Genomic DNA, 26,258 nt, shown 5'->3' with positions numbered 1-26,258 from the left:
AATGAAATAAATCCTCACAACTTTTATATTTCACAAAAGCTTTCCTGATTGTCACTGTATCTATATAGTTGCCTTGTGCCAATCATACATGTGGACACCCAGAAAACTCTGCATGTCAACGCTCTACAATCTTTCATTACGTAAATAATGTGATTTTTAAAATATTCATGCTAAAATGGACAATTTAACTTTTTTCCAGATCGTTAGTACAGGTGGGCAAACACGTCAGTGTGGACGTGATGCTTCAAAGGGCCAGTTCCTATGCTGTATGATCCTACCATCCATTCATCTCATCTTTGCCTACGTATTTAACCTATCCGTTTTTTTATAGCCTCTTATAATGTGTTCTGCACACCTCCTCGTCTTTACTTTGGACATTAAAAAGTGACGTAGACATTCAACAGTTTATGTCACAAAATAACGAAAAATATAACCACATTAACTGCTCCGATAAACAAAGCTAACAATAAAGATTACATTTAATAGATGACTAATCGTTGAGATATGCTACTAATTTATGGTAACATACACACACACAAAAATGTTTTACATCTGGCAAAGGGATACCAGACAACAAAGAAAGCAATCTTATAAATTAATGCCGTTATGTTTTGATTAAAAATTTGGAATAAAGGTGCTTTCTCTCCGTGCAACAGGCAAAATGCCGTGCCAACAGCACACACTGAAGTGGTTATGTCAACGATGATGTGGTACATAAACTATGACATATTTGCAGATTGCCATCAGGCCAGCCAATATAGATTGGTGATCACTCAGCAAATAAAAGTAAAGTTCTAAAGATGTTTGACATTTGGCATATATTCCCTCTGCCAAACATTTCATTTTCAGAGTGGACTTTTAATGTCTTATATTTTTTTTTCTTTTGCATGCTCTCTTAGCAGTTCCAACAAAAATACTTCAACTTTAGTGCAGTCATTTATTTAAGGACATAAAATGGTTTCAGCATCCTGCTTCCCAACCCCGAGTCTGGATGGCTGACTTGTGGCCAAAAGAACACCAATTGTGACAACTTTCTTCCAGTATCTTTTCAATCTATGATACATAGACATAGACATAGAAAATAGGTGCAGTAGGAGGCCAGTCGGCCCTTCGAGCCAGCACCGCCATTTATCGTGATCATGGCTGATCGTCCCCAATCAATAACCCGTGCCTGCCTTCTCCCTATATCCCTTGATTCCACTAGCCCCAAGAGCTCTATCTAACTCTCTCTTAAATCCATCCAGTGATTTGGCCTCCACTGTGGCAGGGAATTCCACAAATTCACAACTCTCTGGGTGAAAATGTTTTTTCTCACCCCTGTCTTAAATGACCTCCCCTTTATTCTAAGACTGTGGCCCCTGGTTCTGGTTCATCTCTTTTTCCGACCTGGTTGGATTGGAAATTTTGGTAGGAATGAATAAATCCTTGATCGGACCTTGCTGGCTTTACCTTGCACTAAACGTTATTCCTTTATCATGTATCTATTCTCTGTAAATTGTAATCATGTATTGTCTTTCCGCTGACTGGATAGCACGCAACAAACGTTTTTCACTGTTTCTCGGTACACGTGACAATAAACTAAACTGAAGTGGGAAAAAACTCCCCTAAATAAATTAGACATTTTAAACATGCTGCGTCGAGGGTTGAAGTGCATACCACATACCAATTTTAATTTTTTGTCTTTACTTTCTGCAGCTTCTGTTTCTAGAAGTTCTTTCTCAAGTTTCTCCTCTGCTTTTTTCCACTGGAAAACAAATGCTTTAAATTAAACTGATGCATTCACACATTAGCAAACATTATTTTAACAGAGCAAGGGTTTTTCCCTCACTTCTATCCTACAATGCAGTGACAATTAGGCAAGGGAGACATTACCTTTCTCTGCATCCGAGATAGATTTTTCTTCTTCTCTTTGCAAGTTAGGAATCTTTTTTTAGGGGCAATATCCTCAGAATCCTTTTTAACCTCCACTTCCTTAATCCGCAAAGTAAGGAATGTTTTCAGCACCTGATGGCAAAATAATAAATATATCTTAGAACACACCCGATTGTAAATCTTGAAGACCATTGTGCCTTAAATTAAATAATAATTTATTCAGAAAAATAACCCCATAGAATACAGGCCATTTATCCCATCAAACTGCAGAGAAAGCCAGCAAATCAACTATCCACGTGTATGGAGCTTCAACAGAGGGGAATACTAAACAAAGTGGGTCGAATTACAGAAGAGGACGTGTTCTGGATTTTCCGTTCTGTTGGGATATCAGGACTTACATATGAAGAAAGACTGGATAGACTCGGCTTGTACTCGCTAGAATTTAGAAGATTGAGGGGGGGGGATTTTATAGAAACTTACAAAATTCTTAGGGGGTTGGACAGGCTAGATGCAGGAAGATTGCTCCCAATGTTGGGGAAGTCCAGGACAAGGGGTCACAGTTTAAGGATAAAGGGGAAATCCTTTAGGACCGAGATGAGAAAAACATTTTTCACGCAGATGGTGGTAAATCTCTGGAATTCTCTGCCACAGAAGGTAGTTGAGGCCAGTTCATTGGCTATATTTAAGAGGGAGTTAGATGTGGTCCTTGTGGCTCAAGGGATCAGGGGGTATGGAGAGAAGGCAGGTACAGGATACTGAGTTGGATGATCAGCCATGATCATATTGAATGGGCTCGAAGAGCCGAATGGCCTACTCCTGCACCTATTTTCTGTTTCTATGTTTCAGTCTGAAGAAGGGTCTCGACCGGAAACGTCACCCATTCCTTCTATCCAGAGATGCTGCCTCACCCGCTGAGTTACTCCAGTATTTCGTATCTACCTTCGGTGTAAACCAGCATCTGCAGTTCCGTCCTACACAGGACATGTTTACAAGACCCAATGTCAAACACAAATGCATATGCATGTACACGCACACACATGCTCACACTCATACACATAAGCACGAAAACACATGAGTTTTATCAATTCATTTTGAGTGCCAGTCATCGCGTTTGCAAAGATGGAAACAAGACAGGCAATTTTTTTTCTCCTGGGTTCAGGATTATTTCTGTACCGAACACAACATCCCAGACATTGTTAGAATCAAGCTTTTGAAAGACTGACAATGTTTTACAATAACATTCCAATGTAATTCTGTAACTAACAGGATTCATCATAAAGTTGAGGGTCTAACTTGCACAACTTTTGCTCTTACACCAAAGTTTCAACAAATGATTATTCAGGAACATGTTTGACTTGTTCCACATCTGTAAATTCACAATTTAATTATGATCTGACTGAACAGTTGAACAATAAAGAGCTATTTATGTCACAGGAACACGAGAGAACTATGTCACAACATAATAATTTTTACAAACAGTGCTTTAATATCAAGTTACCAAAAACACTCCCCCTACATAGATTAGTTCATTTAGACTAAAAGGGTCTACATAAGTTCATGTGATAGTAGAATTAGGCCATTCGGCCCATCAAATCTACTCCGCCATTCAATCATGGCTGATCTATCTCTCCCTCTCATAGAAACATAGAAAATAGGTTCAAGAGGAGGCCATTCGGCCCTTCGAGCCAGCACCGCCATTCATTGTGATCATGGCTGATCGTCCCTTATCAATAACACGTGCCTGCCTTCTCCCCATATCCCTTGACTCCACTAGCCCCTAGAGCTCTATCTAACTCTCTCTTAAATCCATCCAGTGACTTGGCCTCCACTGCCCTCTGTGGCAGGGAATTCCACAAATTCACAGATTCCATAAATTCACTCTCAACCTGATTCTCCTGCCTTCTCCCCATAACCCCTGACACCCGCACCAACCAAGAATTCATCTATATCTGCCTTAAAAATATCCATTAACTTCAACCAATGAATTTGACTAAACCAGAATTGAACAAGCACAGGCCAAAGCAAATGAGAATTTAATTTCTAAATTGAAACTCTGATGGTTCTAAACTGTAGTTTACAGAATCAATAAAATAGTTAAATTACAACAAATTTAAATTGAATATAGTTCCTTCACCCTTATATTTTGTACCACATGAAGAAAAACCAAATACTTTAGAGTGGCAGTATTGGTAGGGTTTCATAAAATAACCAACTTATAATTACTGAACTTAATAGAATTTACCTCAGGTCTGAGATCGTAGCTTCTGCTTTTAACAAGACCAGAAATTATTTTGACCAAACAAAGTGAAGCTTGGCCGATTTTGTCCTGCTTAAAAAGGTTTTCCACAGCTTCACAACACATTGCTGAAATCTGGAGAGATAAAGGTATTAAACATGAGCAAAAAAACAAGATGTCATTAAAAAGCTCAACAGATTCACATATCTTCACAACACAATCAGATCATTTGTCCCATCATTCTGCAGTAGCTATTTGGTTCCTTTTCCTATGTTCTTGAAAAAAACCCATTTGAAATATGTATCAACTTTTAGAAACAAACAAGGATTTAATTCTCAACAGTATTTCCAGTTGAATATTATTCCCTCGAGACTGCAGATGACTGACACCTGTAGCATATATAATGGTACCTTTCATATATCCACTGGGTGGCGCCATACATGGCAGCCACACCAACATCATGGCTGATCGTCCCCAATCAATAACCCGTGCCTGCCTTCTCCCTATATCCCTTGATTCCACTAGCCCCAAGAGCTCTATCTAACTCTCTCTTAAATCCATCCAGTGATTTGGCCTCCACTGTGGCAGGGAATTCCACAAATTCACAACTCCCTGGGTGAAAATGGGTTTTTCTGTAATTCTGTTTTGGCCTGTTTACTTGTATGTTTTTAGTGCATCTTTAGTTTTTGTATTATGCGACGGTGAAACCTTTTTTATCTCTTTCCTCGACTTAGATGCGACTTTTTCACCGTTTCATTCCGTCTGCACTGTGGCTTTAACATGGCGGTGCTGGCGGTCCCTTTGTTAGGGATCAACCGCAGGAGCTCCAACCGTAAGAGCTTCGACCGCTACGATGTGGGAGCTTCGATCGCCGACTGCGGGAGCTTCAAACGCCCCAACTACGCAAGTTTCGATTGCCCCGACCGCAGGAGAAAAGGAGAAAAGAAGGTATGCTATTTGCCTTCCATCACAGTGGGGAATGTGAGGTCGCCTAAAAAAAAAGATGGGACGTGCTGCCTGCGCTGGTGAGGACTCGGAGGGAGTGCCGTGATCTCGGTGTTTTGTAGGGACGTGACTCCATGAGGACATCCCAGTCTAGTGCGAGTGTGGACATCTTTCTGACTGTTCGGGCGGACAGGGACTGCAGAGAGAGTGACAGCGGTCTGTACAACTCTAGTCGCATCACGGTGAATGAGCGTGTGTGTGGCCCGGACATTGAACTGTGGGTCTCCGCTTAAGCTGTGTGCCCGGGGGATTCTCACACGAGGGATTATCAGTGAGGCCCAACACAAATTGGAGGAACACCACCTCATATTTCGCATAGGCAGCTTACGACCCAGCGGTATGAATATTGATTTCTCTAACTTCAAGTAACCCTTACATCCCCTCTCTCCCACCCTAATCGTTGTACTAGTTTCACTGTGGTCCTGTTGGTCAGGATAGAACCCAAATGAAGAGGAAGCAGCTACACAATGGCGACACTGTGCTGGTGTTTATATATATATACGGATATGTTAAATCATTTTTAATAAGGGTAATTTTGATAAGGGTAGGTTGCCTTCCAAGACCTATCTGGGTACAGGAATACAAATGTATGGCAAGTTTTACCTTCCTTGACCTATCATTCATAAGTGGCACAACCAAGACAGCTATGTTGTTATGGAAGTTAAAATGTGGTAAAGCCAGCAGCAATTCACAAATACATTTGATAGCCACTTCTGCAAGGCCTTTATATGCTTTTAACGAAACAACATTACTCTTCTTTTTCTTCATCTGCTTCCAGTCTGTTGAAGAAAGAGGAATATCTTTAATTTCAAAGATGGGAACAGGTCCAAAAAAGCAAATTCAGCTTGCTTCTTTTATTAATGCGACTCTTCATTAATCTATCTTCCAAGGCAAAAGAATTACATAGTACACACACTGTTCGCAGCGATGTTTAAACAAAATGTCATAGTTCGCCTGTAGAAATTCAACATTCCAACATTTACGAAGGGACAGTATTTAAACAGAGGCCTTTTATTTAATTGCTCGAGATCTACAATGCTCTCCATAATGTTTGGGACAAAGACCCATCAGTTATTTATTTTCCTCTGTACTCCATAATTTGAGATTTGTAATAGAAAAAATCACATGTGGTTAAAGTGCACATTGTCAGATTTTAGTAAAGGCAATTTTTATACATTTTGGTTTCACCATGCAGAAATTACAGCAGTGTTTATACATAGTCCCCCCATTTCAGGGCACCATAATGTTTGGGACACATGGCTTCACAGGTGTTTGTAATTGCTCAGGTGTGTTTAATTGCCTCCTTAATGCAGGTATAAGTGAGCTCCACAGCTGATGACAGAATAATTCTCTCTATAATAAAGAAAAATCCCCAAACACCTGTCCGACAGATCAGAAACACTCTTCAGGAGACAGGTGTGGATTTGTCAATGACCACTGTCCGCAGAAGACTTCATGAACAGAAATACAGAGGCTACACTGCAAGATGCAAACCACTGGTTAGCTGCAAAAATAGGATGACCAGGTTACAGTTTGCCAAGAAGTACTTAAAAGAGCAACCACAGTTCTTGGAAAAGGTCTTGTGGACAGATGAGACAAAGATTAACTTATATCAGAGTGAGTGCAAGAGCAAAGTATGGAGGAGAGAAGGAGCTGCCCAAGATCCAAAGTATACCACCTCATGTGTGAAACACAGTGGTGGGGATGTTATGGCCTGGGCATGCATGGCTGCTGAAGGTACTGGCTCACTTATCTTCATTGATGATACAACTGCTGATGGTAGTAGCATAATGAATTCTGAAGTGTATAGACACATCCTATCTGCTTAAGTTCAAACTAATGCCTCAAAACTCATTGGCCAGCAGTTCATTCTACAGCAAGACGATGGTCCCAAACATACTGCTAAGGCAACAAAGGAGTTTTTCAAAGCTAAAAAATGGCCAATTCTGAAGTGGCCAAGTCAATCACCCGATCTGAACTGAATTGGGCATGCCTTAATATGCTGAAGGGAAAACTGAAGGGGACTAGCCCCCAAAACAAGCATAAGCTAAAGATGGCTGCAATACAGGCCTTGCAGGGCATCACCAGAGTAGACACCCAGCAACTGGTGATGTCCATGAATCGCTAATGCTGGGGGCTATGTATAAACACTGCTGTAATTTCTACATGGCGAAACCAAAATGTATAAAAATGGCCTTTATTAAAATCTGACAGTGTGCACTTTAACCACATGCGATCTTTTCTATTACAAATCTCAAATTGTGGAGTACAGAGGCAAATAAATAAATGATGGGTCTTTGTCCCAAACAATATAGAGGGCACTATAATTGATAGCAATTGATGGATAAGCTATTCACCAAATCCACATACATCACACACAACTGAGGCTTTGAACCTATACTCATTAGCAGGCATTCAACTTTAATGAAGATATACATTGCAGTCTACAATAAACAATTATTTGCCTTCATAAAATTAAATTTCCCAAACTCGCATTCCTCTGCCTGTAATGATAAATTTGAAATTTGAAATTTGACTCTGTGAAGTGTTCCTTGTTCAGAACCTACATCACACCGTTATATACTGCTCAATTGTGGTCTAACTATAAGAAAAAGAGTATGCAGAGGCTCAAGGTAGCATACAATGATGCAATGAGGTTGCTGCTTCGTGTCCCTAGGTAGCATAGTGCCAGTCAATTGTTTGTGTCCACTAGAGTGCCAACCTGTGAGGCACTCTTAAGACAGCTGATGTTTAGTTTTATGTGTCGTCTGGACAAGTCAGAGAACCACATAATTGAAGCCCTAGTCAGCCCTCTGAAAAGCTGCTATAGATTCACTTCTAGGCTAAGACGGCATTGATGCAATAGCTTGTATATCTTTTAGGCTAATATGCAATTTTTTAATGTATTTTTGTATCCTTATACTGTATGATGTGTTATATGGACCTGTGTCTGAAATAAAGCTTTAATAATAATAATAATTGAAAGCAATGTCCTGGCCACTTCACCATTTAAACTGGCAAATCCTGCAAATCAATGGATGAGAGTAAACATTTGTTAATCTGGCACACTTAGGACTTGAGGTACTCGACCAGCAGATTTTCCAGACTGTCGGAACTAGAGAAGGGTCTCGACCCGAAACGTTACTCATTCCTTCTCTCCAGAGATACTGCCTGTCCCGCTGCGTTACTCCAGCATTTTGTGTCTACCTTGGATTTTCCATACTTTTGGATTACTGCTAATGCACTTTTAATTCATATTTTCTTAAGATTTTGCAGTGGTATAAATATTTCTCCAATGAACCCAATAAGTTTCATGTAAGCACAGGAACCAGGCACTCAATAGGAGAGAATGATCAGTGCTCAATGAGGCAGATGACGATTTGTCAGGATTTTGAACAATGGGACTGTGGATTTTAAGATTATTAGTGTATTTAGAATCACCAAATGGGCATGTTGTTTTCCCTGCCCAACAATATATGGTAAATCAATGTACCTCGTTCCACATTTCCAGTACGCTAACATCCCATTTATATTCTGGATGCTTGTGGCTCCTTTTAAACTTCTTTAGGCAGGGGTTCACCTTACCAACAGCAAAGGCACAGGCCTGGTTCAAATCACCAATGTTAGAATGCCTGGCTTGAATTTCCTTCCATCGTTAAGGGCCTGTCCCACTTACGCGACCTTTACAGGCGACTGCCGGCACCCATGATATGTTGAAAATTTCAGCGACATGTTGAAAATTCAGCGGCGACCAGAAAGATGCTACGACTCTTTGGAGACCTCTCACGACCATAGGAGAATTCTCACGACCATACAGGCCATCTTTCTGGTCGCCACAGAACTTTCAACATGTTGAACATTTCGGCGACCTTTTGCAGGTGCCAACTTACTTACGTCCATTTCTTCCAACTCTATCCCACTTCACAACTCCTCACTCTGAGCGATATTGTACATTGCTTCAAGACCCCACTTATCCCAAGTTTCATACCAATAAAGATCTATATGTTCAAACTGTTTGATTCCACTTCTACAGCAATAACCTCAAATGACTATTTATTCTTGTATTATTTCTAAATCTGATTTCTTCAATGTCCTTTGATAATCAGCTGAGCTTCGTCATACAGAAAACACAACTTTCCCAGTCTCCTCTGCAGTGCTCCACCAGCCCATTGTGTCAAATAATTACTTGAAATATTCACCTTAATTTCTAAATGACCCCATCTAACTATTCTGGAACAACTTACAAGGAACTGTCAGTGAATTAGCCAGACATCAAGAGTAATGATAATGGAGTCATAGAGTCATGTAGCACAATGATCACTTCACACAATAACTGGGCACTGTTATTTAGAGCTGTAGGGCTATACAGAGGGTACTTTGGAGTGGCTATTACTAGGGAGAAGGTGCTTGGGAAGCTGAAAGGGCTGAAGGTAGATAAGTCACCTGGACCAGATGGACTGCACCCTAGGTTCTGAAAGAGGTGGCTTTAGAGATTGTGGAGGCATTGATGGTGATATTTCAAGAATCACTAGCGACAGGAGTGGTCACAAGTTGATTGGAAAATTGCTAATATTATCCCTCTGCACAAGAAGGAAGCAAGGCAGCATCGTGGGAAGTAAAGGCCGGTTAGAAGTAAATAGCAGGACAGACAAAGGAGAGTCAGTAGATGTTGTTTACTTAGATTTTCAGAAAGCCTTTGATAAGGTGCCACATGTGAGGCTATTTAGAAAGATGAGAGCCCACAGTATCAAATGGCAGGTACTAGCATGGATAGCAGGGTAGCTCGATGGCAGAAGACAAAGAGTGGCAATGAAGTCGGCTTTTTCTGGTTGGCTGCCAGTGACTAGCGGAGTTCCGTAGGGGTCAGTACTGGGGCTGCTACTCTTCACGTTGTATATTCATGATTTGGATGAGGGGGTTGATGGCTTTGTGGCCAAGTTTGTGGATGATACAAAAATAGGTGGAGCGGAAGGAAGTGTGGAGAAAGCAGGGACTCTGCAGAAGGACTGGGACAGGTTGGGAGAATGGGCAGAGAAGTGGCAGATGCAATATAGTGTAGCAAAGTGTGGAGTCATGCATTTTGGCAGCAGGAATAAAGGCGTAGACTATTTTCTAAGTGGGGAGGGAATCCAGAAATCGGATGTGCAAAGGGACTTGGGAGTGCTGGTGCAGGATTCCCAAAAGTTCATCTGCAAGTCGAATTGGTAGTAAACAAAGCAAATTCAATGCAAGCATTAATTTCAAGAGGGCCTGTTTACAAAAACAGGGATGTCATGCTGATAAAGCCGCATTCGGAATATTGAGAGCAATTTTGGGCACCATATCTGAGGAAGGATGTGCTGGCCCTGGAGAGGGTCCAGAGGAGGCAAGAATGATCCCACGAATGAGTGTTAACTTACGATGAGCGTTTGTCGCTCACTGGAGTTTAGAAGAATGAGGGGGGACCTCATTGAAACATATAGAACAGTGAAAGGCTTGCATAGAGTGGATGTTGAGAGGATGTTTCCACTAGTGGGAGAGTCTAAGACTAGACGCAGTCCACCCCAACTTATTGGCTGACAGTAGTTTCAATAAGGTTGTAGAATCTTGCTGACTGCCCACAAAACATCAGTTCATTGAAAGTGAGTAAAAGCTACAGAATTGGAAATTCTTCCTTTCTTCTTCATGAATACTTTTATTCAAACAATTTTGACAAAATATTTCTCTTCCCTAACTCCTGGAAAGCTGATCCCTTATGAAGGATATTTTTTGCAGCTATTGACAAAGTAAATCAACTTTACTTGACTTGGGTTTAAAAAAAGACAGTGTCGGAGTAAGATGGCTTACTCCATGCTGGAAAACATGGATAGTGATGTTTTGGGTTTTTCATTTTTCTTTTAAATGAGGGCTGTAAAATCTATAGAATTCGGAAATGGTATTTATATCTTGTATGTGCAATTGCTTTAAGATAAATTAGTCCTCAATTATGACTATGGAAAGTAACTTTAGCCAAGAATTTGTAATTAATCCCCATATCACTGAATGGACAGTCAGGGTGTCAGAGTGTTACAGCGTGGAAGCAGGCCTCTCAGCCCATCCTGCCCACACTGACCAACGCACCCCATTTACACTAGTCCATCCTTCCTGCGTTTGTCCTATATCCATCTAAACCTGTCCGATCCATGTACCTGTCTAACTGTTTCATAAACGTTATAATAGAACCTGCCTCAGCCACCTCCACCTTGTTCCTCTCGGCTTGTTCCTCTCATATTCCTATTAAATATTTTCCCTCTCTACTTAAACCTATCTCCTCTGGTTATTAATTCCCCTACTCTTGGCAAAAGACCTTGCAATTACCTCTAGTCCTCTCATGATTTTGTGCACCTCTATAAAATTACCCCTCATCCTCCTGCACTCCAAGATGCTTAACCTCTCCCTATAGCTCAAGCCCTCAGGTCCTGGCAACATCCTTTATAAATCTTCTCTGCACCATTTCCAGCTTGACAACATCTGTCCTGTAACATGATGAATAAAACTGAATACAATACTCCAAACGTGGCCTCGCCAATGTCTGATATAACTGTAACATGACCTCCCAACGTCTATACTCAAACTTGACTGATGAAGGTCAATGTGCCAAAAGCCTTTTTGACCACCTATCTACCTATAACTCCACCTTCAAGGAACCATGCACCTGTACTCCTAGATCCCTCTGCTCTACAACACTCCCCAGAGCCCTACCATTCACTATGTTGGTCCTGCCTTTGTTAGACTTCACAAAATGCAACACCTCACATTTCTCTGTATTAAATTCCATCAACCATTCCTCAGCCCACCTGATTAAAATTCTTGCTGCAATCTCCATCATCTTCACTATCTGCAAAACTACCCACTTTAGTGTCATGTGCAAACTTGCTAATCATGCCTTGTATGTTCTCATCCAAATAATTGATATAGATGACGAAAAGCAATGGCCCAGCACCGAACCCTGAGGCCCATCACTAGTCACAGGCCTCCAGTCTGTGAAACAACCTTCCACCATCACCTATGCTTTGTTCCATGAAGCCAATTTTCTATCAATTCAGCTATCTCTCCTTGGATCCTATGCAATCTAACCTTCCAGAGCAGCCCTCATGCGGAATCTTGTCAAATGCTTTGTTGAAATCCATATATATGACATCTCCAGCTCAGATTGTGAGATACAACTTCCCACGTACAAAACTGTGCTGACCACCGGGTGGCCCTTCGATGGCAGCCTTGCCTACAGTCTGTCTGTCTTTTTAATTGTTTTAATTTTTGGTGTGTTTAAAAAGTATGTGTTAATGTTCTCTGGTTTGTTTTATGTGGGGGATGGGCAGGGGGAAACTTTTTTTTCCAATCTCTCACCTTGCCGGAGATGCAATTGTTTTTTGGATAGTATCTCCGGTCACTCTGCGGCCTAACATCGTAGAGCTGGAGGCCTTGATCGGGACTGACTTTGAGCCAACTGCGGCCTGCGGACTTTAACATCAAGGAGCTCGCAGTCTCGGGTTGAGACCGACGTCGGGAAGCTCCACAAGCCACACAACGTTCATCTAGCCCCGACCCGGGGTAGATCGCCCGGCGCGGGTGAGCTGAGATCCCCCCACCGATGCAGATGCTTGATTCCCCTGACGAGGAGGCCCGCTGCTGGCTACGAGAGTAAGATCATCCCGTCAACGGAAGGTTAGAAGCCCCCGACAGCTGGAGAACAAGGGAGAGATTGAACTTTTTTTTGCCTTCCATCCCAGTGAGGAATACGGAGGAGTCACTGTGGTGGATGTTCATGTTAAAATGTATTTTGTGTGTTCTGTTGCTTTTTATTGGTATGACTATGACAAATTAAATTCCTCGTATGTTACAAAACATACTTGGCTTATAAAGTATGATTATGACTAATCCTAATCAGCCATGTCCATCTAAATGCATGAATATCTGATCCCTCGGAATACTCTCTAGTAACTTTTTGACCAGAGATGTTAGGCTCACTGGCCTGTAGTTCCCAAGCTTTACCCTGCAGCCCATCTTGAATAGAGGCACAATATTTGCCAATCAATAGTTTTTCTGGCACATCGCACATATTTCATGGTGACTCGTAAAAAAAAACATTTTTATGTCAGTAAAATAGCAAGTAAAGCAATTATCATTAATATAACAACTAAACAAGTTTAGTCTATTTAGATCCACTCATTCTCTGCTCCATGTTAGAGAAATATTTCATATAATACATTATGAGCTTTATCTTGTGACGTTTTGTGTCGTTGTGGCGTGCTGGCACCTCTAAAAAGTTTTAAAAATATAGATTTTCAAATTGTCTGAATTTTAATTTGAGTTTAAACTTTTAGTTGTTAGTATTATTAAATTAGAAGTTGATTGGTCACAAAAATGTTAAATGTAACATTTGTAATTGATATGCATTAACGATGATTAAGTATGGACCATGAAGTATTTCCTGGAAATAAACCTTGATCACAGTTATCATTAATACACAAATAAATTCCTTAAATATACAAGGCTGTATATTATAATAACAAATATTATTACATTATTTACATTATATTGTTTATAACCCAAGTACCTTTAACAGTCTGTTCCAGATTTTCCAAATAAAACTTGTACTGACACACTAATCCTTCTTCAAATTCTCTCAAATATAGCGTTTCTTTTCTAACCTGGAAATAGATAAACACAATTCTTTCATAGCTTTCACATTCGTAACCACCCTGTTTGGGCCACAGTTGAACAATTTATTGTAACATTGAATGCTCAGTTGCAGGCAAAAGTGGTTCAACAAAATGATCTTCATGACAACTTGCAAGGAACTAATGTAAAGACATCCTCGCACTAATCAACGCGCACCTAAACAGGCAGTCAGCAGGTAACTATCTCCATTCTTCTACAATTTTTGAGAAGATCCAAAATTATAAAAGAGGAAGTTTGATGGCATTGATCAAAGCAAACGGAATGATCCTTTCAAATCACTGCAAAGTGTCACATGAGGAAGTCTCCTGTACAGCTCGATCATAATCGAGTGAGACAGAGCATTCACAAGAGCAAACCCATCAATGCTTTGTCCTTGAAAGCATACGCAGAGATTTGTAATCGATGTTGAGCTAGTAAGTGATCACTGAAAAATCAAGCCACATGTCAGTGCCACAAGCAAATTGGATCGTCTGAAGCAGTAAGGAAGGATCAGAGCACAGCCTTGCAGCTCACGCATGTAATCTCTCTCTGAGCAAGAGCCACTGATGGAAAGCTGTGCATCTGTTTAGTGTGTAAGAAGGAACTGCAGATGATGGTTTACACCGAAGATAAACACAAAATGCTGGAGTAACTCAGCGAGACAGACAGCATCTCACTGCCTGAAGGAATGGGTGATGTTTCGGGTCGAGACCCTTCAAGACCGTTTAGTGTTCTCAGTTCACCAGCTCTTACTGCAGATATAGTATTCAACTTTGACATGAAATGATAAAAGAGTACGAAAAATGCTATGTTTTAGAATATTTGAAATTATGTTCCCAGATAATATGATATCACGCTTAAAAGTGAAAACATTGCTAATGCTGGAAATCTGAAAAAGAAACAGCAAATGCTGGAAAAATTCAGCTGGTCAGAATAGCAAACATTTGGGACACTTTATTAAAACTGAGAAAGAGAAACAAGTTAGCCTTGATACCAGAGATGAATGGATGGGGGTATGGGTGAAACAAATAGAATTCTCCTGATCGGGTGAAATAATGGCGTGGCGTAGATCAGATGAAGTTTAGAAACAAGAAACTGCAAATGCTGGGTTTACAAAATATGACAAAGTGCTGGAGTAACTGCAGGCCAGGCAGCAGCTCTGCACATTTGGGGTTGGGACCCTTCTTCAGATAGATTGCGGGGGGGGGGGGGGGGGGGGGGAAGGAAAGAAAGCTGGTAAAGAAGAACAGGACTAAACCTGGCAGGCAATAGATAGATACGGGTGAGGGGGTTTTTGACTGGCAGACGGTAGGACAAAGGCCAGAGTTGAAGAGACAGAAGGTGTGAGACTAAAGGGCCAGTCCCACCAGCATGCGATTGCATGCGTCTAGCGCGACCAAACGTATGGCGTATGGCCGCGCGGAGCCGGTCCCACTTCGAACCGCGGAGGCTTCTGGAGTTGTGCGGGGCTGGTCCCGACATCATACTCACCAATCAGCTGGGCAGGAGGCGGGCCGACTGAATTTGGACGTCGCACGGCGTCGGGCGGTGACATTATCACACAACGGCACGCCGGGCGGTGACGTCATCGCGCAACACTACGCGCTAGGCGTACAACGTCAAGACGCCTGCGGGCCGACAGGCCGTTGGCATGCGGGATTTTCGGACAGTGCAGGATTTTCGGAGCCCCACGCCATGTCGGGACCTGCCCCGCACAACTCCATACGCCTCCCCGCTTCGAAGTGGGACTGGCCCCGCGCGGCCGTATGCCTCAAGAGACCACGTTTGGTCGCACTAGACGCATGCTGGTGGGACAGGCCCTTACAGAATTGAAGAGGTGCGAATTGTGAAGCTAAAGGAAGAAATATAGATGGAAGTGAAGGGGAGAAATGGGTGCAAATCCCTTGAAGAGTGGAAGTGGGTATGGGGTTATTTACCTAAAATTGGACAATTCAATGTTGATACTGTTGGGTTGTAAGCTACCCAAGCGGAATCTGAAGAAGGGTCTCGACATGAAACGTCGCCTATTTCCTTCGCTCCGTAAATGCTGCCTCACCTGCTGAGTTTCTCCAGCATTTTTGTCTACCTTCGATTATTCCAGCATCTGCAGTTCCTTCATAAACAAGCGGAATATGAGGTGCTGTTCCTCCAGTTTCCGTACAGCCTCACTGCCAATGGCGGAGGCCCAGCACGGAAAGGTCCATATGGGAATGGGAACAGGAGTTAAAATGGTTAACAACTGGGAGATCCAGTGAGCCTTGGCAGACCGAGGGCAAGCGTTGGACTAAACACTCGCCGAGTCCACGCTTCGTCTCACCGATGTACAGGAGGCCACATCAGGAACACCCAATGCAATCTAAGAGGTTAGAGGAGGTGCACGTGAACCTCTGTCTCACCTGGAAGCACTGCTGGGGTTGCAAGCGAGATGAAGGTTCAACATTTTCACATTTTGGTTTTCAAACCACAACACAAGTGACAAAAGTGAGCAATCTTAGATCTTGTATTCCTATTTTCAATTTGCTCAACGTAGTCACAAGTCTATTGGAAATGTGGCAACATGAAAAGTGGTATGAAGGTTAAGTTTTCAGAAGCTTTGGATAAGTATCTGCATTTGTGCAATGGCTTTTAATGATGTAGTTGTGAAATTTCAAACCCCTTTAAAATGGTACATATTCCAAACTCTCACTGCAACAAACATTTTCTCAAAACGGCAACTTCACTTCCCTCTAATCAAAGTCCATCTGCCACAGCTTTCTCCAAACCACATAAAACACAGCCTCTAATTTAGTGTGATAGGAAGGAACTGCAGATGCTGCTTTAAACCAAAGATCGACACAAAAAGCTGGTGTAACTCAGCGGGACAGGCAGCATCTCTGGAGAGAAGGAATGGGTAACATTTGGGGTTGAGACCCTTCTTCAGACTGAAATGTAACCCATTCCTTCTCTCCAGAGATGCTGTCTGTCCCGCTGAGTTACTCCAGCTTTTTGTGGCTATCTTTGCCTCTAATTTAGCCATTTTTATTGGATGTGCATGGATATTACATTATTTTCCAAGCAGACAGACTGACTCCAGCAAGGCACTAAACCTGCAGTCTACATGTTCATGTCTGCAAGTGCCATTTATGACACACAGCTAATGCCCTGTTAAAATTGAGACAAGATGAGACTTTCAACTAAACAGTAAATTAAAGCATTAAAAAGGCACTCCGCAAAAAGTCAATCTAAACATCGCTCTGAAGTATGAGATTTTCAAAAACTTACTTTGCAGAAACCTGACTTTGGGATTGACATTTCAATTAGCAAGACAGAATGAGTTTTCCTCAAAAGCTTTCTGGAGTTACTCAACACATTTGTAATGGCACTTCAAAGATATTTCAGGAGCTATGAAGCTCTTTGCAATGTTCAACAATTATAGAAGGTGCTATATAAAACCCCATTTTGATTCTTCTCCCTTTTGCTGATGGGTTGTGATGTTTATTATTTAAGACTGATCCTGTCCAGAGAAGCTACACCGTTTGAGTTTAGCTCACTATTTTACACTTTCACTTCTGTTTTGAGAGGTTTTTTTAATCAGTCAAAATGTCGTAGAAACAGTGAGACACACTAAATAATATACACAGCAAAGTTTGCAATCTGTGCAAGGCTGTTTGACAGACAATTTCTGCAGCTTGTAATATTGCAATACATAGATACATAGACAATAGGTGCAGGAATAGCCCATTCGGCCATTCAATGTGATCATGGCTGATCATCCACAATCAGTACCCCATTCCTGCCTTTTCCCATATCCCTTGACTCCGCTATCTTTAAGAGCTCTATCTAACTCTCTCTTGAAATTATCCAGTTGAACCGGCCTCCACTGCCTTCTGAGGCAGAGAATTCCACAGATTCACAACTCTCTGGGTGAAAAAGTTTTTACTCATCTCCGTTCTAAATGGCCTACCCCTTATTCTTAAACTGTGGCCCCTGGTTCTGGACTCCCCTAACATCGGGAACATGTTTCCTGCCTCTAGCGAGTCCAAACCCTTAATAATCTTATATGTTTTAAGGTTGAACGGACAATGACAAGCAACAAGCAATGTGTCGTTCTCCACAGATCTTGCCCAGCAGTGTTTGTTCTTATTTCATATTCCCAACGTCAGAAATATTTTAATTTTGTAATACTATGACTCTGATTAGTTAGTGGGATGGGTCTAGTATTAGGATCACACATTCAAATCATCAGGGGGAAAAAAATGAAGGAAATGCAAGCACAATCAATCTCCAAAATAAGAAAAAATGAAGGAGGCATAAGATATGTCCAGCATTCTCTGTTTTTATTTTATTAAATAGTTCATTTGGAAGTGAACCAACAACAATCCACACTGTAGCCCCTGCGCTCTGTTTCTCAGTGGCAGAATATGCAAGCCCCGTCTGCAGCCGCTCTAAACATGCATGCAAGGTGGACTCTGCATTGAACACTGCCTGCAGGAAAACCACAGGATGCCTGAAGCCGACAAAGATTGAACTTTGTACGAGCTGGCTGGCATCGACGAAGCATCTTGAAGACGTGATTGGGCAGCTGCAGTAGAACGCTTCAATGCGGACACAGACCCCCACCACCCCTTGCTCAATCACCAACATGCCAAGAAACGCCTGAAGAGTTGCAACAGCTTCATGGAACTAGAGCCAACCGTGCCAGGCACCAAAACCAAACAACAGATGGCACCAGGACACCACCTGCCTTATACTACCTGGAAAGCCCTAAATCACCTCCGCACTGGAGTGGGACGCTGCGGACTCAACCTGAAGAAGTGGGGCCTCTCGGACTCTGACAAATGCAACTGTGGAGAGGTACAGACAATGGCCCACCTACTGACTTGCAGCGGGGAGGCATGCACTGTGGATGATCTCCGCAGAGGCACAGATGTGGCACTGGCTGTGGCAAAGCGATGGCAGAACGTCGTCTGACACACGAGCTAAACAATTCCATTATAAAACTGTGACTTGCTGATGATGGCAAAAAGAAACTAACATCCCAAATCTGTGCCGTTTTCCTCATTAAAAAAAACAATTGTTGCAGTAACTCAGCGGCATCCCTGGAGAACGTGGATAGGTGATGTTTCAGTTGGGGACCCTTAAACTGATTTCAGAGATTGATGGGGAAGAAAGCTGGGAGAGAAGAGAGGCAGGACAAAGACTGGCAGGTAATAGATTGATGCAGGTGAGAGGAGGGGGGTTGATCGGCATAAGGTTGGACAAATGCCAAAGCTGAAAAGGATTGCAAAGCTAGAGGAAAAATGTAGGTGAAAAGGGAGGGAGAGGTAAGACATGGGTGAGAGTCCATGTGGACCACAGTTATATAAAATTGGAGTATTTAATGTTCAGACCGCTGGGTTGTAAGCTACCCAAGTGGAGCACGAGGTGCTGTTCCTCCCGTTTGAATGTGGCCTCACTCTGACAATGCAGGAGGCCCAGGACAGAAAGGTCAGTGTGGGAATGAGTAGAGGAGTTAAAATGTTTAGCAACGAGATCCATAAGGCATTAGCAGAACGAGCGCAGGTGTTCAGCGAAACAGTGGCCAAATCTACGCTTGGTCTTGCCGATTTTGCAGGAGAACACCAGATGCAGCAGATGAGGTGCACGTGAACCTCTGCCTCATCTGGAAGGAGGATACCTGGATGAAGGTCAGGTAATAGTGACAGGTGTTACATCTCCTGCAGTTGCAGGGCTATGTACCTGGGGTGGGAAGGGATAAGCAAACCAAGGAATTGTGGAGGGAGCGGTCTCTGTGGGCTTTAGGAAGATGTGACTGGTGGTGGGATCACGTTGGAAATGTCAGAGGATGATGTGTTGGATGCCGAGGCTAGTTGGGTGAAAGGCGAGGACCACAGAACCTATTTCCTTGTTCCGTCTGGAGGAAGAGGGAGTTAGAGCAGACCTATGGGACACGGGTGAGGCATCCATCTATGGCAACGGGGGGGGGGGGGGGGGGGGGGGACACATGTTAAAAACTGATAAGAGGGGTTTTTGATAGGCAGCCAGTTGAGAAGAGAAAATACAGAAGATTTGAGGCAAACCAGGTTTTAACAGTTGCACATTGTAAAGCTGCAGGATGCTGAAGGTGAGGAGGGAGGTTGATTGGCCTTTGTCCATCAGCCTGAGATGAAAAGACAGGCATGAGACAAAAGGATTGAAGAGTTGCAAATTGTGAAGCTCAAGGCTCGAGCATGAAGAAGAGTTACGAAGACCTCCTACGACCTCGTGGCGACCATGCTGCGAGTATGTCAAGGGCAAACTCGGCAGAAGTTGTCAATTAGGTCGTGAAAGTGTGACAGGGGCTTAACGACACAAAAAGCCACCCATCCACGTTCTCAAGATGCTGCCTGACACGCTGAGTTACTCTAGCACTGCTTTTTTTCCCTCTGCTGAAGGCCACGCCCCTTCCGGAGGGACTATAAAACCCGGAAGTGTTGAGTGCCTCAGTCAGTCTCTGCAAGATGGGGGAGCGAGAGGGTCACATCTCTCAGTCTGTGCTGTGAATAACACTGAACACATGTCTACTAAACTGTGAGTGGTTTTACTGACCTGTCAGTTCCCTTAATGTGGTTTGAAAATATAGTTTGGAAATTCTAAAGCTGTGTTGCCTTTGGTTTGGAAATGCTAAAGCTGTGTTGCCTTTGGTTTGGAAATGCTAAAGCTGTGTTGCCTTTGGTTTGGAAATGGTAAAGCTGTGTTGCCTTTGGTTTGGAAATACTGAAGCTGTGTTGCCTAATTCAAGTTGCCTTGCCTAATTCAAGTTGCCTTGCCTAATTCAAGTTGCCTTGCCTAATTCAAGTTGCCTTGCCTTCTATATAATTAAAAGTCTAATCTTGACCACTTCCTGCTTGTGCTTTATATTGATTTTAGAAAAAACGCTACCACGTACGGCTGTGATTTTTGGCCACCTTACTCAGAGTCCCCCTCCGCTCATCAGGTGCCGAGGATTTTTCCCATCGATGAAAAATAAAAGAGTGATTAGTGTTTAAAAAATGTTAAGATTATCTCTCCTGTCAATCACGCCATGAAGGCCACGCCCCTTCTGGTGGGAGGGGGGAGGGACTATAAAACCTAGAAGTGTGGGCGTGGCTCAGTCTCTGCAAGATGGAGGAGGGAGAGGTCACGACTCGCTGTCTTTAGTGGCCTTGCACCCTGCTTGAAATGGTATGAAACTGCACTTGAATCTGGTGGCCTTACACCCTGCTTGAAGTGGTAAGAAACTGCATTTGAATTTCAAGGAAAAGCCGTGAGTCAACTGCCAGCCCACCAGCCATGAGTGAGTGAGCTGCCAGCACAGCAGGCTCGAATGACTGAGCTGCCAGCCCAAGAATCCATTCGGCCCACAATGTCCAAACTAGCCCTCTGGAAACCAGTCCCTTCAGCCCACAACACACATGCTAGCGCTCCAGAAAGCCCCCCCCCCCTTCCCTCCCCACTAGCCACCAATATTGGAATTGGTGAAGAGGTGGAATATTGCGTTGGGGGATCAGCCCTCCCGTGTGAACCCCGTTTTAGACACATGGCTTCACAGGCGTTTGTAATTGCTCAGGTGTGTTTAATTCCCTCCTTAATGCAGGTATAAGAGAGCTCTCAGCACCTAGTCTCTCCTCCAGTCTTTCCATCACCTTTGGAAACTTTTTTTCTGTTTATCAACATGAGGACCAAAGTTGTGCCAATGAAAGTCAAAGAAGCCATTATGATACTGAGAAACAAGACTAAAACTGTTAGAGACATCAGCCAAACCTTAGGCTTACCAGAATCAACTGTTTGGAATATCATTAAGAAGAAAGAGAGCACTGGTGAGCTTACTAATCGCAAATGGACTGGCAGGCCAAGGAAGACCTCCACAGCTGATGACAGAAGAATTCTCTCTACAATAAAGAAAAATAGTAAGATTAAACGAGAACTTACCAGTTTGAAGTTTGATCTTTATTTTATGAGGAGTTATGGTGAGCGATTACGTGAAGAAGCCCCGCTAGTCAGCATGCGTATCATTCTTCAAAGCAGCGGTGTGAAATCACAGATAACAGCAGTCGAAATAACATAGTAAGACTCAAAAGACTAGAACTACCAGATGATCTTTGTGAATATGAGGGCCGGGAGCGGAGGGCACGTAATCGCTCACCGTAACTCCTCATAAAATAAAGATCAAACTTCAAACCGGTAAGATCTCGTTTAATCTTACTATTTTACTTCGGAGTCACGTGAGTGATTCCGTGAAGATTTCAAAGCTCTGTGATTTCATGCCGTGAGAATCGAGTCACCACAACCACGGCTGCTTCAATGATAGATGAGGGAAACATTCATAATGAATAAATAGTTACTCTCATTCGGAGGTAACTAACCAACTAAGTAAAGTTGGCAAAACCCTTGGTCTGGCCTTGGGTTATTATGAATTTTTTATAACCCTTGCTGCGGAAATTGTAGCAGCCCTGGTGGAGTGAGTCTCGGAAATATATCAGTATCTACTCCTGTATGAGCCAAACCCTGTTTCGATCACCTGGGGATGGTCCAACCCAATACCCTTTTAAAGTTTTTTATATTATCAACATTGCTAGTTCCGAGCCTCTAAGCTCTTTGCGAACTTGACGTATTGTTATATATATGTGACCATAACCGAAGGTTCATGAGGTAGGTCATGAATTAGTTTGAGATTTTATGTCTATTCTGCTTATATAAATATTAAAACATAATATTATTTGCAGATGTAATCATCCAATGTAGTCACAATATGTAGTGACTGAACTCGTTGGCCGACCTGCGCCTTGAAGATAACTTCCTATGATAGCCGAGCCAACTAAGGATGTACCTGGAGCCCCCTGTTGAAATAGTATTAATACCACATTAAATATCCCATTAGCCCTGTGCTTATCTTGGGAACTTATGTGAAAAATGTCCTTTCTCCCTTGATATTAGGGGTGAACCCCGGCAGGGTGGGTCCCTATTGCTGCCGTAAATAAGATGGGAAGCACGTTGGGCACAGTTCATGGTCCTATAACTTAATTTTGTCAAGACCCATTTGAAACGAACAGCAAGCTGTTAGTTATCTGTGCCGTATGAGCTGTGACTTAAATATTTAAACAACACTTCCCATTTCCTGAAGAGGAGATGTAATGCTTTCCTTTCTTGGTGCTATCCCTGCATTTGCAGCGAGCACAGACATGAATTGGAATGACAGTCCAAGTCGCAGGACTGGTCCACTCAGAATCTATAAGTGAATAATTGATTTACCATGCAGAGGCTGGTTTCCCGAACCACAGGCTAACCCAGCAAATTTTATGTTAAGAATAACCGTAAAGGTTGTATTTTTATTCCCGGTAAAGCAGGAAACCTAGCTGCATAAGACAGTCAGACAGAACGTTTGTACTGAATTATATACATCTTTCAGATCTAAACTTGCCATATAATATCCTTTGGAAACCAATTGTTTAGTAGTACCAAATGTTTCCTGGACATAGGAATTCAGTCGGGTTAGATCCAGAATTGCTCGCCATCCCCCATCCTTCTTTTGCTTGGGAAATATATTTAGACACAAACTGCAGAGGCTCATGATCCGTCTTTTTTATTACACCTTTTGTGAATAATGGTTTCAATTTTATCATTTACCTGTAAAGTTTCTGGTTTTGAAAACACCAATTTCTGACTTGGTGTATGTTTAGTGGGTGGATGTTATTCAAGGATAACTCAATTTGAACCCCTGAATGCTGTCCAGTGTGAAAGGATCTGATGTTATGCAGCACTATTCATTATAAACATTTGCAATCTACCCCCATTGGTGATTGGTCTATAGGAGATATGTCTTGGACAAGTCCAGCTGCTCGTGCCTCCATGGTTGCTGGGTTCTTTTGCCTCCGAATTGTAGTGGGAGTATGCACTGGTGCACGCCAACGGCGTAGTGATGGGATAGTTCCCTTAATAAGGCCGACCATCCTTGCCTCGTCATCTAGGTCCTTGACTTACTTAGCCAGGACCTCTCCAAATACCAAGTTTGGTGGCAGTATGTTTGATGATCAGCACAGTGCTACAACTTTGGATTTAACATCGGTCTGATAGTTCTTTCTCAGGCAGTTAATCTCGAAGTGGGCGTTACACACCCGGCCCAATGTATCCTGCTATGTGTCTGATAATGGCTTTGACTGACCGCACAATGCCGTTATGCCTGATCCGATTGGTTTTAATACTTTCTGCAGCCTTAGTTCCTGCGATTGCAGGATTGCACCCATTTGCCCCCAGATAACCTGGTTCATGGTGGGCATTCTGAGTGACGCACAATTTACAGGTGTTTCATAGCGTTTTGATTCTTGGAGCTGGTGAGATGTCATATTGTTGATGTTTATTAGCCAGATTCCTCTATTGCCTCACCAGTTCCTGCCGGTATGGTAAATTTACATGCCACATCCGGCTCACCTGGAGCGATGCTCTCGTGCCTTCAGGGTCAGTGCCATACTTTGCCCTGGCTCTCCCTGCTCTTGCATGAGGGAGGCCTCAGCAGCCCTTGACATGGTGCTGCTGGTATAGGCACCCAGGCAGACCTGCGGTGCCTTGGGGTTTGCTCCTCCGCTATACCTCCAACTTCAGGGTCAGTGCCATACTGCCCTGGCTCTCCCTCTTTTTTCATGAGGGAGGCTTCAGCAGCCCTTGACATGGCGCTGCTGGTATGGGCCCCCATGTTGACCCGTGGAGGTATGGTTCCTCCTGTTTGGTACGGGTCTGCCCTGTATAGACCTCTGCTGGAGGTTGCTGCCCCGGCTGATGGGGTGGCCCATGAGTGTAGTACTTACGATGGAATTGTCATGATGGAACATCCTTTCCATAAGGTGCTCTTTTTTGTCTAGACGCCCCCAGACGTTTTTATGTCCCAAAGCTATTCCTGGCCATAATACTGAGCCTGCCCTGAAACAACTCTGGACAATTTCTGTGCTTGGATCCTAGCATTGTGCAGTTTTACATGGTTAAATCTCATCCATTTGTGTGTTGTAAGGCTACTAGGACCTTTTCACCCTTACCAAGGGAAATGCTATTTTTGTACGACATATGACCCAAACATATGTTGTTATTATCATTAGTACCAACAAGTGTAATTATTGCCAACTTGTAGATGGCCCCATATTTACCCTGAGCTCGACTAAGGTCTAGGATTTTCCCCTGTGCAACTTTCATGCTACCACCAACTTCAGTGAATTGTTTACTGTCTACGAAGGCGTAGGGTGTGTTGTTGCCGCAATAATGAAGCTTTGCTTATTAATGGTACCTCAATTTGTCCAAAACTTTGCTTCCTATCCAGATTTTACCTGCATAGTTTTTTCCCTAAGAGAAGTTCAGCGGCTTATTTTTATGTCACCCCTTAAGTGTTTTCATTCTCGTCACTTATAGCATGAGGGGAACTCTGGCCCCTCCGGGTATTTTTCCACCTTTGTAGTTGGTTATACTGACACTGGTGATCTCTTTCATAGAGAGAGGATTTTTGGACAGCCTGATCAGGTCTTGCAAGCAGAGTTTCCTGAAGAGACCTACGAATACAAAGCTCCCTTACTGGAGCATATACTGCTGGAGCTGTGCTCAATAGCCTTACTTGGCTTTATGCTTTGGGGTATGTTTTTCAATACCTCCAACCTCAGAGTCCACCTCTACCTCAGGATCTAACGCTCTTTTGCTGGAGGATATCATGCTGGAGCTGTGCTCAACAGCCTTGCTTGGTTTTATGCCTTGGGGTATGCTTTCCAATACCTCTAGTCTCAGGATATATAAAGATCCTTAGCTGGACCATGTTATGCAGGAGCTGTGCTCAAACAGCCTTTTCTTGGTTTTATGCCTTGGTACCTGCTTTTCCATACCTCCAATCTCAGAATATAAAAGTTCCTTACTGGGGTAAATTATGCTGGAGCTGTGCTCAACAGCTTCTTGACTTTATGCCTTGGGGTATGCTTTGTAATACCTGTAACCTCAGTGACAGAATAACTCTGCCCTGGTAGGCTCAACCTCCTTCATGAGGGAGACATAATGCAGCATGTCTACAGGTGTTGCTGCCATTATCCCCCAAGAGGACCCGTGGATATAAAGCTGCTGTCCTGGAGCTGATTTTATTTATACAGCCTTACCCTTAGGCTGCTGCCACGGCCCTTGTGGTGACCTGTTGGGTATGAAGCTCCTTCTGGAGCCTGTCGTGATGGAGCATCCCTTTTATCAGGTGCTCCATTTTATCAGACGTCCACAACATCGTTTTTATTGGGAGGTGTATCCTCCTGGCCCGATTTACGAGTTATTTTTAGAATAGCTTTTACCCCCGGCATAAAGTACAGAAAACCAGCCCTTTGGCCCAACCCAACCATCTAAGCTAGTCCCAATGTCTTTTAAAGAAAACTTAAAAAAGACATATGTAATTTACCCTATCGCTGGGACTTAACCCGCCACGGAAACCTCCGCGGCCTGGAAGTCGCTGACGGCCTTG

The 26,258-nt window shown here is 43.0% G+C and overlaps 1 protein-coding gene across 1 annotated transcript in view; it reads right to left on the bottom strand.

The window, feature by feature from the left end:
* The window catches only part of noc3l (NOC3 like DNA replication regulator), a 78,445-nt gene that overhangs the window by 15,082 nt on the left and 37,105 nt on the right, over window positions 1–26,258 (bottom strand). The window contains exons 8-12 of the mRNA XM_033033580.1: window positions 13,689–13,782; window positions 5,717–5,892; window positions 4,115–4,243; window positions 1,873–2,004; window positions 1,664–1,744 (exon numbers count right to left, since the gene is read on the bottom strand). Coding sequence (XP_032889471.1) covers window positions 1,664–1,744; window positions 1,873–2,004; window positions 4,115–4,243; window positions 5,717–5,892; window positions 13,689–13,782 — 612 coding nt within the window. The remainder of the gene's footprint in view (window positions 1–1,663; window positions 1,745–1,872; window positions 2,005–4,114; window positions 4,244–5,716; window positions 5,893–13,688; window positions 13,783–26,258) is intronic.

The sequence above is a fragment of the Amblyraja radiata genome, chromosome 15 (assembly GCF_010909765.2).
Source record: "Amblyraja radiata isolate CabotCenter1 chromosome 15, sAmbRad1.1.pri, whole genome shotgun sequence".
Classification (NCBI taxonomy): Eukaryota; Metazoa; Chordata; class Chondrichthyes; order Rajiformes; family Rajidae; genus Amblyraja; species Amblyraja radiata.
The sequence above is the reverse complement of the archived record's forward strand: the minus strand, read 5'-3'. Positions and strand labels throughout refer to the sequence as shown.